General features: G+C 35.5%; 2 protein-coding genes across 3 annotated transcripts; one reads left to right on the forward strand and one right to left on the reverse strand.

The window, feature by feature from the left end:
* Positions 1-170: 170 nt before the first annotated feature.
* si:ch211-199g17.9 (uncharacterized protein LOC108180085 homolog) lies at positions 171-3,977 on the forward strand. Of its 2 annotated transcripts, XM_047808024.1 has the most exons (11): positions 172-505; positions 846-893; positions 1,302-1,361; positions 1,499-1,573; positions 1,682-1,729; positions 1,963-2,017; positions 3,043-3,132; positions 3,281-3,344; positions 3,487-3,553; positions 3,652-3,747; positions 3,844-3,977. In XM_047808024.1, the coding sequence occupies exons 1-11, from the start codon at positions 493-495 to the stop codon at positions 3,867-3,869; spliced, it is 642 nt and encodes a 213-aa protein (XP_047663980.1). In that variant the 5' UTR covers positions 172-492; the 3' UTR covers positions 3,870-3,977. The 2 variants fall into 2 exon arrangements, with proteins under 2 accessions (XP_047663979.1, XP_047663980.1); XM_047808023.1 differs by lacking the exon at positions 3,844-3,977 and having other exon boundaries at positions 171-505; positions 3,652-3,829.
* On the reverse strand, positions 3,906-13,292 carry fam83hb (family with sequence similarity 83 member Hb). Its single transcript, XM_027175804.2, has 6 exons — positions 13,027-13,292; positions 9,180-9,649; positions 8,870-9,034; positions 8,651-8,775; positions 5,668-8,515; positions 3,906-5,308 (listed from the first exon to the last, which is right to left on the reverse strand). The coding sequence occupies exons 2-6, from the start codon at positions 9,627-9,629 to the stop codon at positions 5,288-5,290; spliced, it is 3,609 nt and encodes a 1,202-aa protein (XP_027031605.1). The 5' UTR covers positions 9,630-9,649; positions 13,027-13,292; the 3' UTR covers positions 3,906-5,287.
* Between the last annotated feature and the right edge of the window lie 3,348 nt (positions 13,293-16,640).

Genomic DNA, 16,640 nt, shown 5'->3' on the forward strand with positions numbered 1-16,640 from the left:
CAGTCCCCACTACAAACTAAATTACTGTTGGTAGTATTTCATTTTACCAGATTATGGTGCTATTACGTCTTCAACCTCTTTCAAAAGGTTCCACCAAATGTTGGTAAATGTTAGCTTTAACGAACTTTGCTTTGTACTTCTAGATACCAATGTATTGAACAGGAGATTAACCAGAAAGCTTTAACCAAACATGTCAGGGGTGAAATAACGTGAAAACCTCAATATTCACGGTTTCTAAACCGCTGGAATATTTGCATTTTATAACCGACATGTATGGCTTCACGCAAATTTCGTTCATAAATCAAGCCACTAAATGGATCTTAGCGCGCGAGGACAGTTTAATTGTCAACTGTACGTTAATACCAACTGACATCTTTTTTTAAATTTTGGGCTAGCTAGGTAGCTAACACTATTTTGTTATCTACTATTTGAAGTAACAACAACGCATAAACTTACTCGATAAACTGTTAACATACAGATTTCAGCGGAAATATGAGTGTAGTTGGTAAGTTTAAGCAAGAAAAAAAATAATAAAAACGATTTTTTTAAACGTGCTACTTCAACACTAGCTAATCAATTGAAAAAGTATGGTAGATTAATCTGTTGGTTATTTAATTTCAATTAATTTTTATATTTTTTTAAATTGTATATATTACTATATATATTGAGTCAGTACATTTGAGATGTGTGTGTGTATATATATATATATATATATATATATATATATATATATATATATATATATATATATATATACCGACTCAATAATGCAGGCATCATATAATAAATATCTCGTAAACAAAACTTGTAAAAAGTACTATAACATAAAATCTACTGTCTACCAGAGTCATCCTTCAATGTTGAAGATGTCTTCAGGTTTCTGCAGACTCCTGGTAATTAGTTTTATTTTGATCAGTCTAATGACAGTCATTGTATACTTTAATTTATAAGGTGAATATGGAAGAAATTTCTACATTCGTGTAAAGAAAAATGTCTATTCATCAATATATATGTATAAATATGAATCAAATATGTTATTATAGTAAGATATCTACAGATATCTACACCATCTGAACATTGTATTAAATAAACCTACAATACAGAGCCTAGCATAACTATTTGCCACCACCACAAATAAGGTAGATGTGCTTAATAAACTATCAACTATCATTTAAATCTAATAGCCAGACTTCATGCTGTAATTTTTATTTTTTTAGTATTAACTGTATGCTGTATCTGTGTTTTTCTAAAGAACTTAATAATATATAAATATATATATATATATATTTTTTTTTTAATAGCCAAAGAGACAGGCATGAAAATAGAGGAGATGTTAAGTAATCTCAAAAAGTTACAACAAGGTCAGTTTACAAACATTTAAATGATTATTTATATTATTTATATATGTTGTTGGGGCAGAAGTATTGTATAAGCATTCCTTTTAGTATTTTAACCTAAAAAAAACAACCTTACATTCATCCCATGTATCCACTGGCAGTCAAGTTAGTTCTTGACGAGGAAGTGAAGGAGGCCCTTTTGCTGAAAAATACTTTACATGATGAAGACAATGCATGTAAGTAATGTATAAATATTCAGACTAGTGAAATATTTTACACTATGCACAACTATAGTACACAGTGTATTACCAATACATACGACCAGTTTTTGTTCGCTTCCACAGTGACTGCTGAGGTCTTAAATCTACAGGGAATTTTGAATGAAAAAGAAGGTATAGTAAATTGTCTGTACCATGTCTAAGCACATTTGCAGTCATAAGCAACATCCACTGGCAATTCAGTATCCTATGTTTATGAGGTACCTTGTCCATGTGCATTAATATATTATTAAAGTAGTTATTTGTAGTACTCCCCTTATTTAAAATGGAACTTTGACTTTTCTGGACAATGTGTTTTTATGACAGTTATAGAAAATATTCATGTTTTTATTCATATATCATCATAGAAAAACTCAGATCTCTTCAATTAAAATGTGTCGACCTAGAACAAGAGTCACAGAAGTGAGTAAAGTTTTCCAAATATAATAATACATTAAATAAATTGTATACAAAACACATTTTTAGCCTTTTCTAGTGTATCATATACATATATGTATTTATGCATTTACAGCAAGTGCTGTTGACTTTTTCATAGGCAGTTGGTTGTAGTTATAACCATGCATTCAAACAGAAGTTTCCTATGGTGATGCTTATACAAGATGATGACTTGTATATTTAAAATTTATTGCATCAAATTTACTCTCCAGTAATCTTGGATTAAGTTAGTTTTTTAAAATTCTATACACGAAACCCAACAGACAAATAATACATTGTATATTTTGTGGTACTGTATGTTATTATTCTGAACTCTGTGAGAATTTTGTCTGCAATTTGTTCTTTAATTGAGTAAATTCAAGCCCAGCCTTGTATAGATAAACACATAAAATGGATTCGGAAAGTATTCAGACCCCTTCACGTTTTTCAGATTTGTCATGTTGTAGCCTGATACTACAATAGTTCTTTTTTTTTCTAATCCACTGCATATGCCAATAATGGTTGAGGATTAAAAAGAGACATTAAAACATACTTTTTACTTATGTAGATTATTTTTGTCATTTAGTAGGTTTTTTTTTGTTAATAATTTTTATGTTTGTTTCAATAGTGTAATATATAGCATACATATCATACTGTATGTTCAGGAACTTAACTATTTCTGATCTTATGATCAGTTTTACATCACTGGAAGGCAAAATTTGTGAATAAAGTGAAACAGGAAATATTATGGCACATTTCCTTATTAAGGTATGCTGAAAGGTAGTCACAATAACTGTGTGATTTGTATGGAGTGGACTTTGTTTCTAAATGCTTTTACTGTCCTTGAATCGTCAACAGCCTTTTTGTGTTCACTATTACTCACACACCACCTGCCAGAATAACGTTATTATGTTTGAACTTTGGAACTTTGGAAAGGACTGTTATTAAATGTCACTCATAATGACAGCTGTTGGGTGGTTTACTGTGGTAATATCCCAGCCATGTCCATGCAGGCAGTGTGAGCTAAAACAACAGAAAGAGGAACTTGTGCAACAGTACAGCTGTCAAATTCAAGAAACCAACTTGAGACTCAGGAAAATTCGGTATTCCTTGTATTATGAATCTTTAAAAACATTTTATTAAAAAGGTTACGTTAAAAATTTACATTAATAGATTACGTAATTAATATATTATTAATAATAGGTACTCTGTAGCTGCATGTGACATTAAATGCAGCTGATACTTTCCTAGGATGAAGTTTGAAAATCAACTGCTGCAGCTGATTGGACAGCATAAGAATTTATGCACTCTGTTTGTAAGTGGGCTCTAAAGAACAGAAACATTACACTTAAGCCTAAACGTCTTTACCTATATATTCCATATACAGTTTGGACAAGGTACTCATTTAACATTTCTGTATTAGTTTAATTGCATCTATATTCTTTTATCTTCATCAGACTCCAGAGAGACTCCCTACTGAGGTACAATCTGCTGAATACACCACAGAGCAATTGCTGAAAGCTGGTAAGTAAATGTTTGGAATCTACGGTATCTAAATCAATTTTAGGTGCAACTGATACATTATGTCCTCCACATATATGATATATGTGTCTCCAATGTAGAGCAACAGAAGTTGGAGCAGGTGGCAAATTTGCAAGCAGAACTGAGTAATTTCCAAAGCACAAATATGGATCTGGATGCTGTGACACAGACGCATGGTGAATCTTTTATACATATTTCACATACCTGAGATACACACACATGCACGTACACTTCACATACCTGTTAATGATATCACACCTTTTGTCTTTCAGAAAAATGTATTTTACTTTCACAGTGAAGCAATACAGACTGATCTTACACAGAAATGACACTGTTTTTGATTTTTATTTTTTTGCATTTTTTGTGCTCTGTTGTTCCTCACATGACCATTTTGGCAGTTCTGGCTATACACAAATAATTAAAAGTAAATGGTACAAAACCACCTTTGCAGAATTTCAGTTTTTATTTGTTAACATAATACAAAATTTACAGTATGTTCACCAAATTTGATAATGAAGATAAAGTATAATCAACATAGTTTCAATAGTAAAATGTAATAATTTTACAGCTTGCAACTAATTAGAGGCACTGGTAGTTCTTTGGTCTTTAACAGTAACGGTTTGTTTGGTACAATAATAAGATTTTTCACTGACAATATAAAGACTAGGCCCAGTCTTGAGACTAGTTATTTAACCAAAAAATGATAAAATTCACCTTTTTTGTCAGGGTTATTTTCTAAATGTCAGATTTGACTCATATAAAGTACATTGTCTTCCAAAGTTAATGAGACAGTAAAGTCAAAAGCGCCTACTGATTATAATATCCTAAGTATGCATTAAAAAATCCCCCCCAAAAATCGTATTCTAAATTTTTCCTTCAAGATTTTTAATTCCATAGTTTTGTTTATAATTTTGACTTGACTGTCCCACCATTTAGGTCCTAAATAATCCAAAAGAAAAAATCTTCAAATTTGTTTTGTTGCTGTTATTAAGATCAGAACATGTCTGCCCTGCCTGTTAATTCTCGCTTGTGTTCCAGCATAATAGTGACCGTGACTGCCTTAACAATCCTCAAAACTTTCCTTTTCTTTCATTTTTCTTTCCCTCTTGCTATTGGTGAGATTTTCCACTACATTCTTTTTTTTGCCTGTCTCATACCATCTCATTTTCCACCCTCAACCAACCCTGTTTAGACTCTTTAATGCATGTATTCCATTGGCACAGCTAAACCACAGGTGTGGTTGCGGCATGATGTGTCTTGGGGTAGTGTTTTTTTTTTGAGAGTTTTTTTCCCTCACTTAATGACATACTTTCGTCTAGTCATGTCAGTACACTCTACACACCTGAGAGTGGCGTATCACTAAAAAAATTCATAAACACTGAACTCTGCACAAACTTACAAATGCACAAATCATGAAACGTCTTAAAATCAAAACACTTTTTTGGCCAGTTGTGTTAACTTATCCAGCAGGGATAATGTCTCATTGTTTTCATGTTTTAAGGCAGTGTGCGCAGTTGCCTTTCAAGGGCAAAGTGTCTTAACTGCTGGCCCAAGATTGGCACAGTCTGAGGAATATTCCTTTCACTTTAGTCACTCTCCTCAGATTTGAGTTTGTGTTTTTTCAATGCTCTTTTTCAGAGTTTATCACATCAGTTGCTGGCACTTTTTTGAGGTCTCAGACCTTTTTGTAGAATTTACGCCCACTCTGCCATGCTTTTATCCAAGGTTATTCCCCATCTGTGGAGAGATGAAAGGACATATGTAAGTTGAACAAGATCTTTCTCTGTTTCATATATTTATAGGTTTGCATACAAAAAAAAAGCGTGAAGACATTTGGATAACAATAACCAACATAGTTGTATGCAACATTTTCCTTCCCCCCCATAAAAAAACAAAAAAAACACAAGCAAAAAATTAATAAATACATAATAAATAAATAAACAAACAAATAAACAAATAAATAAACAAATAAATAAAATAAAATAAAGAATGTATGTTGGGAGTCAGGCCTAGCTAGCTTGGAAAACAATATCTTTCTAATATCTCATCAGACTACTTTTTTTTTCTATAATTAACAATTGACATTATCAGACTACCTCAAAGCGGCTGTAGACCTTCTTCTCTTTGCGCATACTCTCTATTCTCTTCAGCAGGCTGTCCCGCTCCTGAGGGTTGGCTTGAGCTCGGTTGAACCTGTTTTGATTCTGGAATCGCTGGTATGGCTCACAGTCACGATTTGAAACATGGGCTCCTTTTTCTCCCTCAGCATTTCCAGTCTCATCAGCTTGCTTAGCCAGCTCCTGTCTGTTCTTCTGGCTATTTGCAGAGATTTGCTCAAGTATTACCTTGGTGTCATCCCTGAGGTTGCTGCTGAATAGCACAGTAGAGGTAGAGGACTGATAACGAGATGGACTCAGCTTATTGCTTGATTTGGAATTGTCAGTTGTTGATGTTGATATTGAATCAGGGGTTTCTTTCCTTTTATTCGAAGAGTCTTCTGATACTTCAGGGACAGTTTTCATTTGCTTGTCCTCTGCATTACCTAAGCCACCTGCATTCTTTTTCTCTCCTTTGGGCCCAAGAAACCCTTTTAGTCTCTGTGTTTGCTTCTTCAGAAAATCAAGAGGCTTTGTCTCTTTGCTTTCTGAGCCTGTAATATTGAGGGACAAATTGGAGCCCTGGCGACTTAAGCTAACATTTTCCTTGGATTCTGTCTGTGGCATGCCTGATGAGCTGAGGCTTCGAGACTTTTTAAGTTCACTTTTTTCATTATCTGTTGCATCTGTTAGAATATCTTCACCACAAGACGTGCGACGTGTGTGAGAACTCTTGAAAGGTTTTAGTGTAAACTTAGGTGAAGGAAAGGGTTTTGGTAACTTTTGTTCTTTAGCTGCCTCTTTCTTTGCTGCATCTGTGGACTCCATCATCATACTACTGCCCTTGTCTATGTTGTCTTCACTAAGCCTTGAATTTGTTGTTACCACAGAGGGTTTTGCAGCAGAATCTATTTGTACTGTTGTTGCTGTTGTTGATGTGGATATTGTTGTTGATGTTGTTGTCATGGTAACTGCAGGAGTGACTACAAAAGATGGAACAGTGGCTGCTGCTGTACTTGGTTGATTATCAGTTAGATCTGACGTTTTTGAAAGTGGCTCTTTACTTTTCTTTAAAGCTTCCTCTGTTTTTGAGTTCTTTCTCTGTATAGACAGCTCTTTAAAGTACTGCAGACGGCTTGCTGGATCATTCATGTCCACTGAGGGCTTTTTCTCTTTTGCCAATGAAGGTTCTGTTTGTTTTGTAATATCTTTTTCTTCAAGTACAGGATCCTTAGATTCCTTTTTAATTTCTTTAGTGTTCTTAGCAGGGTCCTCCTCTGTTTGAGAAGTTAGCTCTTCTTGTATCAACACTTTACTGTCTTTTTCATCTATTATTTTATGCTTATTCCAGTCAAAAGGCTCCCTAGAAAATGACCTCCTCTTTTCTAAAATCTCTGCTACAATTGAAGAGGTTCTAATTGCGTTGTTCTCTTCATCTTCTGGTAGTTTCTCCCCAGAAGCTGCAGAACTATGTTGCTCTAACTTTGAGGAACTGAAGATGAGGGAGGAGCGTAACCGTGAGCTCCTCTGCAGCACTGGGTTGATGCGGCTCCTGAATGATTCGTGTTTGGTGATGCTGATCTCCTTTGAATTTTTTGCATCCTTTAAATCCTTCTCCTTTTCACTATCTGTTTCTGCTGATGTGAGTGGTATATCTGTAATATCTGCTCTCTTTTGAGAATCTGCTCCTGAAGAAGCCTGATTGCTGATTACATCTTTTACTTGCTTCCTGTCTGGTAAAATAGGTTTACCATATCGAGGTCGTAAATCAAATTTAGGTTTACTTGGTATGGTAGGTGGTTCTTGTGTGTTAAAGCGAATCACTGGAGCCTCTGGGTTGTATTGTCTGCTTTCAGGTTGTGGTTCGTCAAAAGCATCTGGACCTATAGGTTGTTGCAAGCCCTCTTCCCCAGCATTTTCGTAAGTATTAAGGTAGGAGTTGATCCTCCAGCTACGCAATCCCTCCTTAACACTTGGGTCTTTGGGCTCTCTTTCCTGCTCTTCAACAGGGAGCATTTGTTTATTGTCTGGAGGATGAAGTTGAGTGGGTGAGCTCTGACAGGCATATGCATGACTGAGTGTTGGTCGTTTTTGGTTTGGTTGAGCAAAATGAGCCGGGCCTTGATAAAGCCTGCTTTCTGGATCATGGCCAAGATCTTCAGAGGATAACACATTGTGACAGTCTGGAGCTTCTGGTTCAAGTTGATACATAGGGTCAGAATATTGATCTAGCTGGTAAAAACCAGAACTTCGAAAAGAGGATGCACTTTGCTCACTTTGATACACTTGTTGGTCTCTCTGATAGTGTGTTTCAATCTCATCCAAGTTGTTCATGACACGTTGCTTCATGTACTGTCGAGAAGAGGAGTAGTTCTCTCGGGTGCCTTCAGCATAGCTATGTCTTTTATACGCGTTCATTTCTAGCTGACGTGAAGCAATCATTGGCCTGTTTTGCTCCAAGAAAGTCTGCTGCATTCTCATCTGATGTGAACTGAACTTGCCAGCCTGCAAAGCAACACCTCCTGTCTCAAAGGATTGGCGGAATGGATCATCCCTTCTGAAGGTCAGAGCTGTATCAAGCCGGTCTCCTCCAAACGGGTATCCCAAAAGCTCAGGATGGCGAATAAATCCTCTAGTACTCCTTAGAGATTGTGACCTTTTCATTCCAAATTGGTTACTTAAGAAACTATTAGTGTTATCAGGTGGCATAGGCACCAGGGAATTTTCAACAACAAGGGGCTGGGATTGAGCGAAGAGAATGCGAAATTCCTCATCAAATGTGGCCACAAGTTCTCCCAAAAACAGATGAGCTATGCAGCGGTGTATCTTCTCAAACGACCACATAAAACTGGAGAAAAAAAATAATTCTGAAATTAGAAGAGTGACTCTTTGACTTAGTGATTAATGCTATTAGACCATTTTAACTGCCTATTTTGTTTTTATTTTTTAAAGCAGATTTTTAAGTGTAGAGTCTTAAACTTACCTGTAATTCCCACTGAGCACTGCTCTACAGTCAACTAGAAGGAAGCGGTCCATCACCTGTCCTTTAAATGACTTTCCTGTGCGACAGAAATATGTAATGCCAGCAACAGTCCTCACCCGCATCATCTGTCACACATTCAACAGGAAACCACTGAATAATATGCATGTATTTGAATGATTAGAGTATTTTTTATATTACAGGAAGGTAACTGGGTCTTACATGAACCATATCCAGGTTAACTTTGCAGCTTGACACCATGGAAACAAAGTGATGGGAATTTTGTTCATCCAGTAGAATATAAACAGGCACATGCCGTTGAGCAGCATCAAGCAAATCAGAAAATAAATCAACATCTGTGAACATATCCATTACCACTGCAATGACCTATTGGGTAAAGGGAATTACAGTTTGATTAGATATCAGTTAAATACTGAATCCTTATCTGCTAGTTCGTTGGGGTGCTGGTCAGTTCCTCTAGAATTTGTGTTAGATACAAAAATCTCTATAATTTTTATACTGATGTACTAACCTGCTGTGCAGACTTAATGAGCCGCCTGGCCTGTTCCTTGATGCTGGGCATTTCAGGGTCTGCGGGGTTTACAAGTGTCGTAACTTCAGTGGGACCAACAAAACTGTGTTGTTGCAACGGCCAACCAAGCTCTAGTCCTGGTGCATCCAAGTCAGAGTGCAGTGGCCAGTATGTGTCTGAAGAGCCCTCCTGATCCATTTCATGGTATGTCAGTTCTGGTACAGATGCAACACTTTGTGGAATTTGTAAAGTAGTTTTAATGTGGTCAATTTCTGGCCTTGACAAGAACTCAACAACATTAGCATTTTGCAAAAAGTTATAGTATCCTTCAAGATCATTTTCCACCAGCTCATCTATTGCCAGTCTGTACTCTTCCCGATAATGTGGTGGCAGATAGTTAGGATCCAGAGGGTTGTCTCCCACTGAAGAACACTGGGAGCGATGGGCCATGATGGAGCAGGGAGCACAATCTGCAAAAAGAAAACAGATTTCATGTAATTTACCTTTTATATGCTTTATTTACTGTCATTGGTGTCATTATTGATAATATTTGACTATATAAAAGCCAAACATTTGAAAACTAATTTAGACACAACCATAGTCATGCAGGTTTTTATTTAAGAAAGGTCTGAGTCTGAACATAAAATCCTATTGGTTGAAATATTTGCCAGTTATAGCTCCAGTATGTTATTTGTGGCTTGCCTTTGAGTGTGTGCATTTATTTGTACTGTGTGTTACCATGGAAACTCGGACAGGGTTTGTGAGTGACTCATTGTGGGTAAAGGAAGGAGGGTGGCAGAAGAAGGAAAAGTTTTTTGAAACAAAGGCAGTTTTCTGTAGCAATGCTGTGTTATTCAGAGTAGCTCATCCTTTAAGACAGGCAGATTGTTTACAGTTACATTAGTCACTTTAACATATCATTAAATAGCAATGTCTTTTGAGAGAACCGTCATATTTTAGCTTCATTTATACAATTAACATTAGTTATTTTCCAATTTGTGCCTTTTTTAATGCAATTAGACACATATTCCTTTAAGATTAAACCTAATGATCTCAACAGGAAATTATCTACATAAAATGTCCCAGCAAGCATGCACAAGCCTGGGCATGAGGCATTAACATTTCCTATTGTTTCAACACTGAAGTTTAGTTTAAGTATGCTGCAGTGATCACAAACAGCAAAAAGTTTTTATCTTATAAATCTTAATATAAATCCCCATATTAATTATGACCAGGCCTAAAAAAAACCTAGCTCTGCTAAATCTCTTTACTATCGAGGTACTTTTATTAACAGTATCAAAAATGAACAACATACAAAGAACATGTACTAAAAACAAGGGAGAAAATCTCAGTGAAAGGCTATACATTGACTTCTGAACAGATCATAGCTCCTGAAACCTGATTGCATGTCTGCTGCTGTAAAATACACCATTTATATAAAAACAGGGTTGAATTTACAGCCAAAGATACCAACTATCTTGCTTCTCTTATACCAATAAACAACAATCAAAAAATGTAATCCCAGATTTCAAATGTAATTGCAATATAAAATATAACAAAAGTTGTGTTGCCTCTCTAGCCTGCCTCTGCCTTGCATTTGTTTTTAGTCCTCTGGTGATTTTGCTGCACTTATATCATCGTCGATTTGTTTAAATAGATTGTAATCTGACTTACATGCTACTTTGGATAGAATTGTCTGTCAAATCTTAATATTGAAAGGTTTTATTCCAGTTCCAAAATGTGAACATTGATTGATTGTGGAGCCCAATCAAAAAACACAATTCCTCAACACAGGAGTGTCCTAACTAAATATTCTAAATAGCTTTTTTGTTTTAAGTCTGTATTTAATAAATATGTTTCTTACAGTTTCATTTGTAAGTATTATGGTGAGACCATTTTTTTGTAATGAATGTCATTTTTAAGATCTAATCTTACATAACTCAGTTATTTTCATGGCCTGACCCACTACATTGCACAGTGCAGGGTGTTGGGAAACACTGAGTAAAAGGTTATTGCTTAAGCCCTGAGGGTTTATTTAATACAAACACCAAGAATCTTATTTCTTCCATACAATATGCATAAAACTATGGTCAACTCAAGCTACTAATTTAATTACCAGTTAACGAAATGATGGATTGCCTATATATCCTCTGTCTTTAAATGCATTTAAGTAAGAAAACCATTCAAAATCCTTTATTTTCCCTGGTTCATTGTCGTGCTAAAATGCAAAATTCCTTTTCATCTTCAGTTGTTTACCAGTAAACACCTGAAGGGTCTGCAGTAAAATCAACTGGAATTTGTAGCTATTCATGATTCCCTCCACCTTAATAAAAGCCCCAGCCTCTCTGACAGGTTTTCTTTTGTCCATTTGTAAATTTTGTTGGTATGTCCTGTTTATAAGTTTCATATCTGCTTTCACTTTAATATGGATGCCATGGCCTGCTTTTCCCATGTGTTATTATGATATTATAATGCATGGATACAAGCATATGTGTATATAAAATGAAATTAATCATATAATTTGCTAACTTCTTATAATCTTCTAACAACAAAGTACTGTTGTAAAATTTAGCCATGCCTACTGGCAATACTAATCAGTTACTCTGTACTGCCTAAACATGTGACAATGTTTTAAAACCCAAAAAAGAAAAACAATTAAATATCATAACAGACTTACCTAACCTTTCTTAAAAAGTCTGCATTATTATTAAATTATATAGAAATAAGTTCTTTTTAAATGTTAGCAGACTTTCATTTTATTTCCTTTGCCTATAGATAAAGCTTTTTTTTATAAAGATAAAGTTAATGCTTCTTAATTTTTACAGTTTAGTACACAATGAATTTAGTCCACATCTTAGAGACTTGACAGGCTAGCATTGCCTTTGGTAAAGTCAGGCCAAGGCCTGTTATTTCTAAATACCTTCCCTGTTTTCTTTTACTTTCCATCAGACTAGAAAATCACAGAGTATTATAGCACAGATCTTAAGTGCAGATCTATGTCATTTTTTAAAGATTTGCTTAGGTACAACATGTTAATGTTAACAAAATGTTAATAAACCTTACTATGTTAGTCTTTAAATAAAGACTGCACTCTCAGCAACAGGCAAATAATACAAAATAATAAGAGATCCACTAACTGAAAATACATTAAGCATTCTATGTGAAACTATACTTAAGCACATTTTAAATGAATGTCATTGTTATATAACACAGTAGTACTGGATGAGCACATTAATAAAGATCTAAATATCTACCAAAGTCCTAACAGATAAGACAAGACTAGGCATGAAATCTTGTAATGCAACATTCATTAATACTCAGTCTTAAAAGTCAACAGAAATTAGGTGTGGAATGAGCTACAAACTGATTTATAATGTAAAAATCTTATATTCATTTTTTTTATCATAAGTGTAGTTTTGTAGTTTAACTACATAGAAATACAATTTGATTAAACGCCTTGAATTTGTTTCAAATTAAACTATCAAATCATCAGATGTGGGGAAACTTCTCAATCCATAATGATCAAAAACCTTTTTAACCCTTTTTTTATACCTATTTATATACATCACATTTAAATAAACTTGTCTGGTTTATCTCCCATTACAATGCACACTGTGTGGAAGGATGCGCCCTAACTTTAAAACAAAGCAGATTGACATGGGCATAAGCGTTCATTATGCTTTCTAATAAATGACCACGGCCCAGTAGCATCTTGACTACTAATCAGTCTGTGTGCATGAGTGTATACTGGTCTAAATAGTACACAGATTTATGCACAAAGTTGTTTCTTATTTTACCGACAACTTCAAGGTGATCGAGCGGAAGAGGACTTTACTTTGTTTCTTACCTTTGAGTCTTTAATAAGGTTGTCGCCGCTGAAATAACTTGATATTCAGGCCGGGAAGACTCGTTTCTGCCCCAGTCCACAGACTGTGGTATGGCGCCGCGTCACATTCCTGGTCTCCACCCTTCCCTGTTCAGATTTAAGGCCAAAACCAGTCCCGGAGAAACCTGTTAGAACTCCGTTCTGTTCGCCCGTTTACAGACAACAGCGTTCAATGCGAAGAGGAACTGCTCGGTCCTTCTTCCAGTTTTTTTTCTTCTTTTAACTCCGCCCATCTTTCCCAGAGCGTCAATGTTCAACCTGGAGCTCAACAGACGAATCCAATACTGAATATTTAAACCAGCCCTGAAAGCTCAAAGAACATGGAAAGCTGCAGTTTTTGTTCCCCAGCAGTAGGACTAGTTCTAGTCGTTTTAAAAGTGTGCTAAAAGTGTGTTTCATAAAAGTACTCCATCTCCCAGACTCCACTGTTTTTTTTTTTACTTCCTTTGTTATCTGATAGTACAGAGATAGATGGTGGACTGTGGGAGAAAAAAAACAAACACTGACACCATTATAAATATGCTATATACACAAAAGGTAGACTGGTGATTTATTTTATTTATAAATATATTACAAACTAGGCTTCAAGCCCCTGACTCTTCTTAGTACCTGTGCTATGCTTTTTTTTTCCTCAATACTACTCCACCCCCCATAAATAAACACACCCGTCACTGCTTTTATGCTAATATGTTAATACCATACAAAAGGAATGCCACTTGTTCTCATGCATGTGGGTGGAGTAAGACATTTAGTCACATCTTGACCAATAAAATCTATTAGTCTTTACAGAGATTCTCTGCACACTTTCATAATCCCCATCAGCACATGTACTCCTTGTCTCTGATATTTTTCTAAGTCTGATTAATTTCAGCAGACTTATTCGGACTTGTATATAATGTATTCCGAACATATTTGTATGAATACACACACACACACACACACACACACACACACACACACACACACACAGACACACACACACACAAACACACACACAAGCTTGTGTCACCTAGCAACATCTAACAGGTAAGGGAGGGGGGTGAGGAAGGGTGCGGCCTTTAAAGGAATGTGCCAGTGCAAGTAAAGGAGTGACACACACACACCACACCCAGTGTTCACTCATTATCTGCTTACTCACAGACAATCTTTATTCTGTGTATACAAACTGTCAGGTTAACTTTTACACAGTGGTACAAAATCATTATACTGAATATACAGTATCTGCATGTATACGTATGTATCTGAAACACACACAAACACAAACAAGTCCATGTGTTGTTTTTAATGCTTTGTGGTTATGGCATGTATCTCTGGTGAAAATATGAGCCTAGACTTGACAACCAGGAAATAAAAATTCCAGCCTGGGGACAAAACCTTTAAGTGATCATCTGAGTTGTTTGGTGTGTGTTTGGAAGGAGTAAGATGTTTGGTTCTATTTTCAAGCAGATATACTTACAGACATATAGGTAAGGAATATGTCATTAAGCATATACTGATGTTCTGCTTTTAAACCTGAATTAATAATAATAGTTAAAAAAGGTTTCAAAAGTTTAAAAGGTATTAACCAGTTCTATAGAGAAGCATTTAGAGAATGTAGCTTTGAATTGTTTTAACTGAATTATCTAATGGACTCTGATCAGACGGAAAGTTTCCTCCCTGTCTTTTGTCCCGGACTTCATGCATTGGTACCACCCACAATCCTCTTCCTGTTGTAATTGTACACCTGTGTATCATGTGGCATGCAGGTCACTCTCTCCTTAACAGACTGACAAACTGTTTGAATTCAAAGCTTTATTGTCTTAGTGCTTTGGATGTTTGTGTGACTTATCGTTTAGTTTGCTATTAAAGTCATCAGCCTTGTTTAAGAGACATGTAAATCCATCTCATTACTTTGGATCAATCCGTTTATTTGTCTCATTCTATCATCATGTCATATATAGCCAAAATATGCTTCAGGAGCAAGGATGTCTTATGCAGAGTGCTTGTTTACATTTGCCAAATTCAGGGAACTTCAGACTGGAACAAAACACAAAACATTTCAGCAAAAAGCATTTCCATTACTAAAACCACCTACAGCACTAAAAAACCTGAAACTACCTCTCTGCCAGGACACTCCTAAATGGAAATTTGAATTTAATAGCTGTTAATTTTATGCAAATTATAATGATAAGTGACTTCAGAAACACAGACCACAGAAAAGATGATTTAAAATATAATCAAAAGTCATTTACAACGTCAAAATCAGGACAGTCAGAAGTTATTTTACATTACAAAATAAGAGTAGCTTTCTTGTCTGGTTTAGGTTTGTAACAAGATCTAATTACCTAGTAAATAATGAATAATTAATTAATTGACATGCTCATGTTTAAAGTAAATTGGGTTTAAGACTCACATGATTCCTGTCGGTTTTTTTCACAAAGCTACACCCCCCACAATATAGTAGAGTATATAAAATGACAAATAGGAGGTACATACAAACACAATCATCTACACTAATCATAAGTCAGATTTCCAGATGTTTTTTTTTTACCAACTTAACACATTTTTGCTAAGGACACAGCTTAACTGTGTTAGACTCTAAATGAATAATGACTACAGTTCCTTTAGGGTTGCTGTCAGGATGGAATGGGATGTACATTCAGCCATTAATTCTTATTATTTAACTCTTAACCAGTTAAACTGCTGCCTTTATGTCCTGCATTATTACATTACAGTGGCAGGAGTGTCATAGTATGTGTTTTTCCTGTTGTTTAGCAGTCAAAACCTAATCACACACTAAAACAGAAGCTGGCCAGGCAGGAGTGTCCACAATGCTTACATAATGCCTTGTTCATTATTATAGACCTGCTTATCATGAACAGACAGGTACAACAGGCACTATGAGGCACAACAGAGAAGGTAGTGGTCATTCCATGAAATTAAAGTGTTATGAGACTCTGTTTGTGCATGCATGATAAATTCATGTGATGCAGCCACCTCACAGCTCCAGGGTCTCTGGCCTGCTGATCCTGAGCTAGGGTTAATGTCTATATGAAGTTTCACATGTTCTTCCTGTGTCGAATCCTAAAGACAATAAGTGTCCATGCTCTCCGGATAGGAAAGATGCCATTGTTCTCTCCCCTCACAATGTGAGCTCATGTTATCCGGAAGAGGTGCATATGGTGTGAGGAAGTTGCCACTTTCCTTTCAGTGTTGAATTCTTGCACATTGGAGAACCATAAGGTTAAATATGGCATATTTTATGAGATCTAGCACATCTCTATAAATTAAATTGGTTTTGAGACAGTTATGTATGGTTAATGGAATTCAGGTTAATGGATAAATGGAATGGATTCAAATATAATTTAGGTGATTTGAATGTCCAGGCTGCAATATAGCAACATTACCTTTCAGATTGTATTTAGGTGTGACAGCAAAGATTTTTCTGTCAAATACATAATACAGTTATGCCTTTGAAATATCAAGATTAGCACTTTTTAATTAAATTTTGCTAAAATTCTGGTCAGAATCAAAGTGGATCTATAATCCCATTAACAATGGGAATACACCTTCAATGGGATATAAGTCCATCAGAA

Source organism: Tachysurus fulvidraco, chromosome 24, assembly GCF_022655615.1.
Source record: "Tachysurus fulvidraco isolate hzauxx_2018 chromosome 24, HZAU_PFXX_2.0, whole genome shotgun sequence".
In the NCBI taxonomy this organism is placed as follows: domain Eukaryota; kingdom Metazoa; phylum Chordata; class Actinopteri; order Siluriformes; family Bagridae; genus Tachysurus; species Tachysurus fulvidraco.

What these genes read in the sequence shown, in the direction of transcription:
- si:ch211-199g17.9 (XM_047808023.1), top strand. An exon ending in AATTTTGAATGAAAAAGAAG is followed by an intron (nt 1,730 to 1,962) that starts GTATAGTAAATT and finishes ATATCATCATAG; the next exon opens with AAAAACTCAGATCTCTTCAA. An exon ending in TTGAGACTCAGGAAAATTCG is followed by an intron (nt 3,133 to 3,280) that starts GTATTCCTTGTA and finishes ATACTTTCCTAG; the next exon opens with GATGAAGTTTGAAAATCAAC.
- fam83hb (XM_027175804.2), bottom strand. Translation starts at nt 9,629, where the DNA reads ATGGCCCATCGCTCCCAGTGTTCTTCAGTGGGAGACAACCCTCTGGAT. An exon ending in TCATTAAGTCTGCACAGCAG is followed by an intron (nt 9,035 to 9,179) that starts GTTAGTACATCA and finishes TTTACCCAATAG; the next exon opens with GTCATTGCAGTGGTAATGGA. An exon ending in TTAACCTGGATATGGTTCAT is followed by an intron (nt 8,776 to 8,869) that starts GTAAGACCCAGT and finishes AATGTGTGACAG; the next exon opens with ATGATGCGGGTGAGGACTGT.